This window comes from Protopterus annectens, chromosome 3.part0, assembly GCF_019279795.1.
Source record: "Protopterus annectens isolate FY-2018-M chromosome 3.part0, PAN1.0, whole genome shotgun sequence".
NCBI classification, from domain to species: Eukaryota; Metazoa; Chordata; order Ceratodontiformes; family Protopteridae; genus Protopterus; species Protopterus annectens.
Genome location: NC_056731.1, coordinates 530,409,732 through 530,422,461, shown reverse-complemented (window position 1 = coordinate 530,422,461; position 12,730 = coordinate 530,409,732). Strand labels below are relative to the sequence as shown.

At 40.3% G+C, this 12,730-nt stretch overlaps 1 protein-coding gene across 1 annotated transcript in view; it reads left to right on the top strand.

Moving 5' to 3' along the window:
* The window catches only part of ABHD5 (abhydrolase domain containing 5, lysophosphatidic acid acyltransferase), a 774,004-nt gene extending 762,663 nt beyond the window's left edge, over positions 1-11,341 (top strand). Inside the window, exon 7 of the mRNA XM_044064943.1 lies at positions 7,673-11,341. Coding sequence (XP_043920878.1) covers positions 7,673-7,762 — 90 coding nt within the window. The 3' untranslated portion in view covers positions 7,763-11,341. The remainder of the gene's footprint in view (positions 1-7,672) is intronic.
* The last annotated feature ends 1,389 nt before the right edge of the window (positions 11,342-12,730 follow it).

The window sequence follows — 12,730 nt, the reverse complement described above, 5'->3', positions numbered from 1 at the left end:
ATATAGTACGGGTGATTAGTGACATTCACTATGGATAAAAGCCTTGAAATTTAAAAAGTGTGGGTGCTGTGGTCACAAGATTCCACTCCAGGACTAGCATGATTTGTGCACTGTTTACCTGGGGCTGGTGTACTTTTCTGTGGCTTTTGATATTTGTAAGTTCTTTAACAGCAGAACTTTCCAGGAAAGGAGAAAAAGCTCATTTTTGAAAGGCTTGCTTCCAATCCAAAGAGACTAAATAGCCTGAGGGGGACAACAAAGAAAAGAGAAAAGGAAGCTGGATTAAACTCACTGCAAGAGCACAGCCATGTTCTCCTAAGCAACCCAGAATAGCTGTGAAAGCCATTGCTCAACATTTTCCTTCAGAGGCATCTCAGCTAGAAGTGACTATTTTTGATACTTCCTGTACAAAAGGAGTGGGTAGCTTTTCCTCTGAGAAGGAGCTATCAATATGTTTAGAATCCTACCCATTCTGTCAGGAGTCTCTTTCCATATTGACTGAGATTGCATAATGCAGGCTTAAATCTAGGCCCAGATTGATATGAGCATCCTGCTAATCTCCTGTATCTCTAGGGCAGACAGGGAAGTGCCCACTACTTTGAACTTTCATGCTCCTTCCACGTGCTTTGTTTCAGCCCTGGGAAATTCAGAGATAAGGGTCAGCTCAGCACAGTCTGCCTTGGTGACAAGAGAACTCCTTGCTTCTTACAACTCCAACTCCACTAGTCTTACCAGCCTTGTCTGTGATACTGGGTACTTAGAATCAAGGGCTTGGTGCCTTGTTGGACCCAATGTCTTTGTGACCAGACTCAATCTCTGAGTCTTTGGCATTTAACCTCTGTGTCCAGACTAGGTTTGAGGTGACCAGTGCCTTTGGTGTTGACACCTTTGGCATCAAGCTTGATACAAATATGGTCAGTGCCAACAAGCACGACACCTACCTTTGAATTTCTGGAGAAGATCATGACTGTACCTACTAGGTTAGATACAACAGATGTATTGCTAACCTCTCCTCCACCCTCAAGATGCGCAGTCACTGACACTAGATCTTGACGGAAGGCGAAGGCTTTCCACATCTGCCCCCTGAAAACATCAAGTTCTGGGAAATACTAGAATTGATGAAGCAGAGGTGATCTTGGAACATTGAATCCTCCCTTTCACTGAAAAGGCGATTCTGTACAAGGTCTTTCTAACTGCCCTTTTTACATCTTGGGTGGTGCCCCTGAGGACTGAATGAATGATTTGATCATGCGTAGGATATGCCAGGAACTGGATATGTCAAAGTCCATTACTAGAAAGCCAGATACAATTTTTCAGCCTTCTAGGGACAGAGCATACATACTGGTGTAAGGGACCTCTTGCAGACAGTTTCAACCGATACCAAAAAGGAGCCCGTTGATGAAAGCTGAGCAGTCCAATGGACAGCATGGGAAGTGCTCCTTCACTTGATGCACTTTTGCCATTCAGGCTATTAATTACATGACACATATAACCCACTTCCAGAGAGAGGGAATTAGCAGTGTAGTCATTAGACTTGCTGCAAAGACCAGTTACCCTAAGTTGTCATAAACAGATGGTCACATGTAACAGCTATGCTAAATATTTCAGTCTTATCCATGAGGTTGTTGCACAGTGCTGCTGATGGAGCAGCCAGGTTAGCAAGGGCAGGCATGTGATACCATGCCTGGCTCAGGTTGTGTGAGTTTGTGGAGAACATTAAAGCATTGTTCACCAGTGCCTCCTTTGATTGGTCCTATCTTTTCAGTCCCCAAGGGAATGAAAACTTGTTCAAACATGAACAGGAGGTCAAGACTGTTTTTGCAGTTAGGGTCAGAATTTTGGCCATACAGAAGTCCTTTGAGTGGAACAAAAAAGGCTAATAATTTATGGTACAAGAAATCCCAATGGCAAACTTTGAGTTTTCACATAGGCGTTCCCTTGTTTCCTGAGGGCTTTTCAATGGACACTGCTCAAATGGCAGAGGTGGTCTGCAAAACCAGGGGTTTCATGGCCCTTTACCCATGAAGCAGCCATAAAACGTCCGAGACCTTGCCTCACTACGCCACTCTGGAGGCAGATGAAGAATCAAATTCCTCTGATTTCGTCAGGAATAATCACTGTTTCTATTCATCATGCAGGAAAAATTAGTCAAGGAAGTCATAACTGGAGGCTATACCATTCCTTCAGGAAATACCCATGCTATTTCCACCTTTCCCAAACATCACACTCCATCAGAAAGAGACAACCCGGATAGAGGTCAACAGCCTTTTTTAAAAAGACATTTAGGAGGTCCCATGTACCAGACATGGTCCAAGGTTTACTCAAAATTCTTTGTAGTACCCAGAAAGACAAGTGACATCAGACTAATAATAGATATCTGTGGTCTAAATATTTATATCAAGAGAACTAATTTCCAAAGGTCAAAGTGCAGTCCATTGTTCTTTGTCTGCAGGAGGGAGATTGGATGTGCTCAGTAAATCTCTAAGATTCTTATCTATACATCAAAATTGTCAAGACCTCCAGGACATTTCTGCAGTTCTGTCTGGGAACCAGTCATTATCAGTACAGAGCCCTGCAGTTTGGTCTTATCACAAACTCCAGAATGTTTGCAATGTGCATGGCAGTGGTAGCAGTTCATATGATATTCTGAGTAATCTGTATATTCCAGTACCTGGAAGACTGGTTCCTTGCTTCTACATCAAGAGTCACTAGCAAAGGCAAGAAGCTATTTACTATGACTTTTCTTGTCCTTGGGAATATAAATCAAGACAGCCCAGTCACAGCTGGGAGCCATCACAGTGTGTGTTCTTTATAGACTGCCATCTGGACGCAGTATAGATGGTTATGAATTTGCCTGTTCTTCCTGCTTTTCTCATCCTTAAGGTTCTGGGACTTAATGCAGCATCAGTCAGTCTTGTTCACAATGTGTTTACAATATGAGAGCACAACAGTGGAACTTTGGAGTAGTGTTACTATCTTGAAGGTCATGTGGATCAAACAGTATGCCTATCCTGTGATTGCAGAGCTCACCTTCAGAGGTGGCTACAACTTCAGAAGCTTACCATAGGATGCGCCTTTGTTTCCCTTCTTCCATCAGTCACTGTTAGTATGGATGCATCTGCCCTGTGGTAGGTGGGCATTGTTTAGGGCATATTCCCCAAGGAATATGGGCTGAACAGGATGACAATCTGTACATCAGTGCACTGGAGATGAGGGCAGTTCCTTGTAGCATTGCATGCATTTCAAGACCACCTTCCCAAGGTGTCATACTTATACATACATGTCAGTAGTCTAGTACATCAACAAACAGGGGGGGGGCACCAAGTCATCCCCTCTTTGTCAAGAAGCCATGAGAATTTGAAAATGAGTGATCAATTTACAACACTTTCTTACAGCAGTGCACATCCCTGGCTGAGCCAATTACCTAGTGGTCAGGGTGAGCAGAAGTATGCTGATACCTTGCAAGTGGTCCCTCAACTCAGAGGTAGCAAGGAAGATATTCCATTAGTTGAGGAAGCCTTGCTTCAATCTTTTTCCATCCCTTTCTGACACCTAATGCAGCAACTTCTTTTCCCTAATCCTTCTACAGGGAGAAATTCCCAGCAAAGCTGTGGTCCATCAATGGCTGTCGGGGCTTCTGCATGCTTTTCCACCCTTACCACTGATCATAAGATTCCTACAAATGGAGCAGTAGTGTAGAGTTAAAGTAATCCTCATGGCTTCCAAAAAGGAGAGCACTGATGAACATCTTGGCAGTCTAGCCCTGACAAATTTGTTTTCCCCTGCTTTTTGATCTGTTAACAGATCTCCTGTCCCATCCCTCCAGTAAGCCTCACCTGGACATTCAAGCTATTCCGTAAACAACATGGTTTCTCCAATTCCCTTGACAGCCGGGGATCCATTCGACCCTGCAAGGGTAGTCCAGAACATCTCAGCATCACTAACATTCCACTAGGAAAGTTCTATCTCTTGGTGATTCAGTGAGGATTAGGGCCCTTCTCAAATCCAAGTTCAGTAATTTTGTTGCTTTTGTGCTCCTTGCTCAGTACAGGATCTAGTTTCTTTTCCATCAAAGTTCACCTGACAACACTATCCAATTTTCATCAAGGAATTAACTTTGGTTTCCTGACATTGCAAAAGGGTTGTAAGGCCTTTTTTTTAAAGGAACCTTTTTTCAGCCCACTGTCAAGATCCCTGTTTCTCCATGGGACCTTAATTTCATCCTAGAAAAAAACATATTCACCCTGTCTGTGCACCAGCTATTTCAGCTAATCTTAAAATTCTTTCATGGAAAACTATCTTCCTGGTTGCCATTGCCTCAGCTGTACTGGCTTTATATGTAGTCCTTACCTGTTTTTCTACAAAATTAGGGTCTACTTGCATACCAGCCTTCCTTCATGCCTAAAATAGCACCCTAAACCAGTGTTAACCATTCTAACAATCTTCCAGTATTCTCTCCTCAGTATTCTATACAGAAAAATATATAGTGCATAGCCTCAACATTCATATATAACTTAGATTCTACTTACAAAGAAGCAAACTGCACAAGAAAAATGATCAGGAGTTTCTATCTTCTGCACATGGCAAACTGGGCCAACAGTTGTCCTAAATTACTTTGTTCATATGGCTGCCAGACTATATCTCATTCATGTAAATCTTAAACACATCCCTTCTGCTGAAACCAAAGGTCATTCTTCTAAGTCAATGGTCACTTCCATTGTCTGTCTTTAAGAATACTTCACTGAATAATATATGCACTGCAGCAACATGGACTTCACTACATACATTTGCAAGACACTAAAAGTTAGATGTCATTTCTAGATCTAGATCTTCCTTTGGGGCCTCCATACTCTGTGGTATCCTGTAATGATGCTACTCAGGTCATACAGCTGGGGATTTTATCAACTTTTGGAAGTGGACAGACTAGATAATGTAAAATATGACAGTTATGTAGTTTCTATAACATTGAATCTTCATTATCCATGTCTGCCCACTTCAGCAACCCACCTTCCTTCCCCCGCCAAACTGCCAAAATGTACGTCCTCCTGACAGAGATCATTGCTCTCCTTGAGGCGAGCAGGGGTCCTTCTTCAGCGGTGTCACCTCCTTGGGTTTAATTCCATGGTCCAGGATATAGTAGGCTTAGATGGCCCCCCCTTAGCAAATAATCTGGAGTGTTATGGTCTGAGTGGTGCTTTACAGTATTCAGGAGAGGAGCTTGAGTTTTGGAGAGACGCCTGAATGCCAGTTTGGAGCCACCTGTGGTAACTAGTCTAGCAAGTTTGAAATGGACGGTCATTGTTGATTTCTGTCATATTCTGCCTGTGTTGCGGATTCTGCATTGGCTTCTATTTGTGTTTAGGTCCATGTTTAATATTCTGCTATTCATTTATCGAGGTGTGCACAAGCTAGATCTCATCTGGTTAAAATAGCTGTTGGTGCCCAGTGTTACTATTCTCTCACTTAGGTCATCTATTGAGTGACTTCTAACAGTTCCCCAAACCAGGTGTGAAATGTCTGACTGATGGTTCTTTGCACGCAGTTCTTTCACTCGGGTCATTAGGTGATGGGCTGTTGGCTGTTCCCAAAACATGGCTTGAAACATGTGGTGAGTGAGTGTTGGACCCAGTTGTGTAGAATTAACCCCTTTCCCTGATTTTAGGTAAGCGAGACTAAACTCTATTTAGGAAGTTAGTTAGGTACCTTTCTTTTAGGACAGTGTAACTGAATCCCAAGTTCTGGTATTTATAATGCCACCTTGTAATATTTTTTTTTAATAGTGATTCCTTTGGAGACCCAAAGTTCTTTAGATACTATGCTTTTAGGAAGATGTCCCTGAATCCTAAGCTAAATCTTTATGCTACCACCTTGTAATTATTTTTAATAGTGAATTCTTTGAAGACTCTGTTTAGCTTCTTTCATTTTTTCATTATGTTTGTGTACTATATTGAATATTAACTTTTCTGTTTTAACTCTACATACTGCTAGACAGTTAAACATTTAAATAAAGTAAAATGAGCAAACATCCTATATCCCTTGATTTGACCACTTTAGTCTCTACTTGCACACTTTGCCTAATTATGCTTTCTGCATACCCATGAATAGAGGCACTTGTGTTTTGTTGAATTGCCAGTAAAACAAGTTAATAAAATAATAGTAAACAATTGTTGTAGCCATGTGCATGCCAAGAGCCCATTTAGCCCCTATATGATCTCAGCTCAGGGGGTTCTAGGCTATATTAACAATTTTTGTCATTAAGAAAGTATGACAAACTTCTGTATAATATTCCCATTGTAGAAACTTGTTTGTTGAGGTCCACCTTTTCTTTAAGGACTTGGAGTAGCCAGCAGTCAGCCATGACCAAGCTAAAGTTTTAGAGAAAGGAGCCTTCAGTGGCCTTGAGTGGTAGTATGTCATTCAGTCAAGTAATCTTTAAAATTTAACTTTTTTGCCATTACTGTGAAGGTAGCTTTGTGCTGCAGTGAAACATTCACTTTTTTCCGGTCTTCAGCTACAAAGAAGGTATATTTTAATCTGAGGGGTATCCCCAATATACAAGGTGCAGGAAGGGGGGGTTGCTTCTTTACAAAAAGCCTTTCTGCAAAGATCCCTGAAAGTGGTTTCAGCAAGCTTTGTGTGAAGTGCTGACATTCACTCGAAGGCTAGTACATCGATTGACATGAATCCACTTTGAGTAAGTAGCTCATTCGGGATTTGAACTGTTTTTAAATGTTGTCTTTCCATGCTGACCATCAGGTGCCCTCTAATTGGTCTTTTGCCCCGTTCCAATCTGCTGGGTAACTCCATTCCAGAGACAAGAGCTACAGGAGGGGCAGTGATGAAGGTTGTTTATGCATTTATCAGTGCAGGATATGTGGACTTTCTGATTACCCTAATCCTGCTTCTGGGTGTCTGATGTGGGCATTTGTATCACTACAGTGGCCTGCTATGCCTTATCCATCGGTATTCATATTTACATGTACAGTAATGAGGACTAGCTTCATTGGCTTGGTAGAATCAAACTCTCATTCCTGTACCTTATGTATTTACATTTCCTGCAAGCTTCCATTTGCTGGTAGCTGATCGGCAGATTGTACTATCCCTCCTTCTTCCCCCCAGGATGTGTAAACCAGCATTGGCCACACTTACTGTCATCTTCCCCACTTAGCTCATACTGCATTCAAGCCAGTATTTAGATTTGGATTGTCTGGGCTGTAATCAGGACTTTATCCTTCCCTGCATGCATGAAGCAGTAGTTTCACAATGTTCTAGTAGTGTCTTAAAAGAGACACAAATATTGTGCTTTGTCCATTTTGGTGAGTGTAGGAAATATAATTGATTTATCTGAGTCCATGAGAGATTGGAAATGCATCTTTAAAGCGTTTTTTGATGTCTGTCCCTCAAGTTCATTTTTGCTCTCTAAAAATGGTAATAGTTTATTTAGCTTTAAATGAATGATTGCTTAGTTTATTTTTGTGGCAGTGCAGCAATTATTTCAGTGAAGTGACATTCAGCATGTACAGTGGATATGACAGTTTTGACAAATAGGACAAATTACTGCTTTATTATAAATAAATGTACAAAAATATTCTAATCTAACCTTGTACTTATACGGTGTTGTTGTTACTGTTTTATATACTTGATAATAGTGTTCCTGTACCTGTTTTTATAGGCTATCCGTGGTGCAGGTCATTACGTATATGCAGATCAGCCAGAAGACTTTAACCAGAAGATAATCGAGATATGCAGTTCTGTGGACTGACTGGGACTATGGCTGTGTCTGAAGGCTATTTCAGTGCCAGCTGGCAAGATTGAAACAGGACCTCGTTTAGCAACAGGCAGTCTCTTAGAGGATGACTCCTACAGAATTGCAACACAGGAAAGAAAATAATGCCAACCGAGAGACAGTTTGCTCTTTGCCTGTGTGCTACTTTTCTTGGAAATTGATAGTTTTCCAAATCAGTGCCTTTTTTAAAGTACTGTATTTCATGTGAGCAGCTGCAAGCTTTCTTCTTTTCTGTATATTTATGTGAATACATTTAGACAGAAGAATATGCTTTTATGACTCTATACTTACAAGACAGATGTATTTTTAGGAAAAGTCATATTTTCTAAGTTACCCGTCACTCTGAACATTGTAATGTATGGTGCTATGGTTGCACTTTATACTATATTCTTATTCTGCTAAAATTGCTGCACACCTGATACAGTTTGCCACTATAGGGTTTTTATGCCCCTGCCTTTGTTTATTTATCCTGTTGAGCCAACCAGCCTTCATCTTTAGGCTTGATTGCCACCGCAGCAAGGTCTTTTTCAAAGCAAACTTCACCTCCTCGGGTTGTTCCTTATTGTTGAAAATTGATATAGCAATCAAACCCTGCCTGAAAGATGATTTCAGATGGTCACTCACATAGGCACTCATACATAAACCATGGGGTTACCTCTGTTCTTTCCGTTAGTTGCCTCTTGAAAGTTAATATTGGCTCTTGGAAGTTGTATAAGATAGCATGATATGTGCACACACCCTTCTTTATAATGTTTAATAGAGGTTATGTTATCTCCTAGGTACAGATCACTTAGTATCCTCCATCACTTGACATTTGTCAATGACAGGAAAGCACCCAGATCTCTGTTAAAACCCTCCGTCTATGAAATGAGAATAGTTTGATGAAACCTGGATGCCTCGCCCATTATCCTCCCTAGATTTGCAAGTCGTCTGCTAGGACACTGTGTTTTGTAAATTGTAGTCAGGTGCTTCAAACTTTTGTATGTAAAACTGCACTGCTTAAAGTGTAGCAAATCTTAGCAGTTGTATAATTTGGCTGAAATTACTGATCATTTCATGTGTTGTTACTGTGTATAGTGTTTATATTTTATTAATTTATTTATTTATTAAGTGGGTAAAGGAACTGGTCTTTCTCAGATTCAACTGAGTATGATAAGCTTATTTCAATTGCTAGTCCACCACGGTAATAGCATAGGTATTCTGTGGGGTTTTTTTTTTTTGTTGTTTTTCCCCATCATGATAGCATCTAATACATTTCATCTCTACAGCAGCAAGATTCATTTTAGAATTAAGTTTGTCTGTGCATTATAAAAATAGGTAATGTTTATCATCTTGCAACACTGAGAAGTCTTAATTGCCTGGTTGATATCAAATTGCCTGATGTCATTCCATGGTTAATCACACAGTTCAAAAAAAAATCAGCGAATCACTGTACAAAGGTTGCTCACATTTTTTTCCTACTGAGAGCAGCCGGGTGATTGGCTTACCCCTGTATTCTGATCTGATGCATGCAAGTCTATACAGGTGCAGAGTTCAGGGGATATGATTTTTTTAAATTTATTTGTTAACTGGGTAATCTCACTGGACACAACTGTTCCTTTATAGGGCAGCCTGGGAAGAGTGTCTGTTTAAGTGACTTGCTCACAGTAGGTTATAGTATTGTAGCTTTACTGCCCCATTGTTGTGTTTGTGTACTCCTGTGATGTTTGTTTATCATGATGGGAAGGTTATGCTGCTTTCTTTCCTGAGCTTAATTTTACTTAGCCCTGTTCCATTTTGTTGTGAGACCATCTGCTGAACTTGGTGGTCTTTATACATTTGCTGTTTGATTCTAGAGAACATGTCCCAGTTTTTGTGATAATGTGATCACCAGTTATCTTTCTTTTGTCAACTGAATTTTAATGATTTCTGTCCTTCAGTCTGAAACATTTATTCCATTGTGTTTTATTTAGTACTTACAGATATCTAAAGGTCTCAGTTATGTTGATTCTGTTCTTCCTCTCCTTAAAGGAGGTCATCTCAAGTTTCCTAAGCTTCCCTTTTCTCTCTCACATTGTTGCCTTTCTTGGAATACACAATTTTAAAAAATCATATGCTGCTTTGCACATACTTAATAAATCTTTATGCAAAAGTCTTTATTTTGAAGTGAGTGGAAATGTGTAAATTAATATATTACTACTTGTCATTTGGAAGTGATTTTTTAGCAAAACTTTAATTGCCGCCTTCCCACAGGACCACGTCCTTTTGTGATTGACAGATGTTCTCTACACAGCAAAAAAAAAAAAAAAAATTAAAGGCTCATAAATTCTACGTGTAATGTCTTTCATTTCTTTACATTAACTGCCAGTTTTTAAGATCTGACCCAGTGCTGAAGCCATTGTAGAATGTACCGCATTGCCCCATCTTCACCATTATCATATGATTTTATCTTCCTTCAGTGCATTTAGAAGTCTTTTTCTCCTACTGAAATTATAGTTTTGATGGTAACATGATTTTTTCATAGATTTAAGGTATACATAATTATGTTAGCCATGAAAATCAACCTTGTATACCTTGTATCACCTATGAAAAAGTTGTTTTGGGTTGGGAATTGATATAATGGTTAAGGTGTTTGCTTCACAGTTACAAGGTTTGATTCTCACATTTGAAAGGGAAATTAACTAGCATTAAAATGGCCCACAAGGACTGCTAGCCTAATACTTACCTATGAACAAATACAAGGCTTGAGTTTGTAACTCTAATGCCAGCACATTAAGTTTTAAAAATTACACTGGAACTATAAGCCTAAACAAGACATGAGGAGAGGATACACTATCGTGTTACAGACACCCCAGTGTGCCACTTTACCATAAAGATAGTCTCGCCTATCAGATGGTGTTTCTGCCTTCAGGAAAATGGCAGATGTCTGTAACAAAGGAGCTATTTGTTGGCACAGACTTTTATTAATAAATAAAATATAATTTAAAAACTTTGCAAGGAGGTTTATGTATACGTGCACGTACAAATATGTCTGCATGTGTGTGTATATGTTAAGAAAAGAGTTGCCACATTTTAACAAGGCCAAAGTGGGACATGGGAGTGTGGCCAGTAAGACACAGGGTGTGACCAATATGACACTGGCCACACCTCCACCACAACATTACCAGAGGTGTTAGAGCTGCAGTATTACAGTTATGGGTACAACATTGTGACATTACAGCATACTGAAAACTCAAACCACTGCATTAACTTCTGAGCATGCATCCACAAAAAAAAAAAAAAGGAAAAAGTCCGTAAAGATTTATTAAGAATACTTCTTGCAAGAGCAGCTAAAATAAACTACAATGTACCGCAGACTCCATGGACACCTTTTACCCCAAAACATAGCAATTAATAGTAATTTACCCAGCACAGTGATGCAATAAACAGGCCAGAGCAAAATCAGCATCCCCATATTCACACATTACAAGCAAAGCAGGGCATTTTAACCATATTAAAGGCAGCATAAAAATAAAATGCACACATTTACAACTATAAATGAAAACAATCTTGAAACAGCTTCAGCATGTTGGCAACATGTACCTACTAGAATAATAAATGCACAGGTTCACAGATTCATACTAGACTAACTGCCCTTGTGAGCCATTTTAAGTGTAGCCAATTACCCCAAGTGAGATTCAAACCTTGCACCTTGTGTTTGTAAGGTAAACACCTTAACCATTACTACGTTAACTATTAACATCCCCCCTCAAAAGGTAGACCTGTACCACATGCACATTGACTTGCAAAAACAGGAAAAATTACCTAACAGTATATCCTAACTTCCTGAAAACAGCATTAATTGCACACATTTCCACACAAAAAAGGGCAAACTATGCTCAAACATTTTCTATCTGCAAACAGAAAGTACCCTGAAAAAGCTATGGCAATAGAAGTACATCACACTTCATTTATATTTGACTGCCTCCCACCAGAAATAAACAAAACTTCTATACACACGGTTCAGCCTTTAAAAAGTAATGCTTCACAATCATACCCCCAACAACAATCACAATTACATATACATACACACAGGTGTTATATCTTTAAAATCTACTACTTGAAAATCTCAAAATAACCACTGCACAGATTTAAATAATGCGTACTGCACCTCCATCTACCTCTAAACATTAAAACCTTAAATAAAGCACAATATTCCCATTTAAAACTACTACTTGAAAGTCTCAAAATAATCACTGTACAAATTTAAATACTGTAGTGCACCCCCACTCACCTCTAAACATTAAAAACTTAAAGCACGATATTCCCAATTTAAATAACTAAAGCCACAAAATACTACGTACTTACCACTGTCACAGTCTTTGCTGGACTAGCTGGCTTCCTTCCTGCTGGAATGGCTAGCTGGATGACTGGCTCTCTGTCTGCTGAGTGGCTGGGCTAGCTAGCAGGTTCCCTTGCTGTCTTCTTGGCTGGCTGTCTAGCAGGCTCCCTTTCTGGCTTCTTGGCTGACTGTCTAGCAGGCTGCCTTGCTGGTTTCTTGGCTCACTGGCTAGCAGGCTGCCTTGCTGGTTTCTTGGCTCACTGGCTAGCAGGCTCCCTTGCTGGTTTCTTGGCTCGCTGGCTAGCAGGCTCCCTTGCTGGCTGACTAGCAGGCTCCCTTGCTGGCTTCTTGGCTGGCTGGCTAGCAGGCTCCCTTGCTGGTTTCCTTGCTTGCTTCTTGGCTGGCTTCCTTGCTGGCTAGCTAGTAGGCTCCCTTGCTGGCTTCTTGGCTAGCTGGCTGGCTTCCTTGCTGACTTATGTCAATGCTTTCCAATTCTGAAGTTATTAGCAGCTGTAGAGCATTCATACAAAACTGCTCTACAGCTGCGACCTTTGTAGGGCTCTTCCAACGTGAATCCACGCCCCCTTCCATACTTGCAGACAATTGCTGCTTGAATTACACCACGTGGACCTAACAGGGAATAC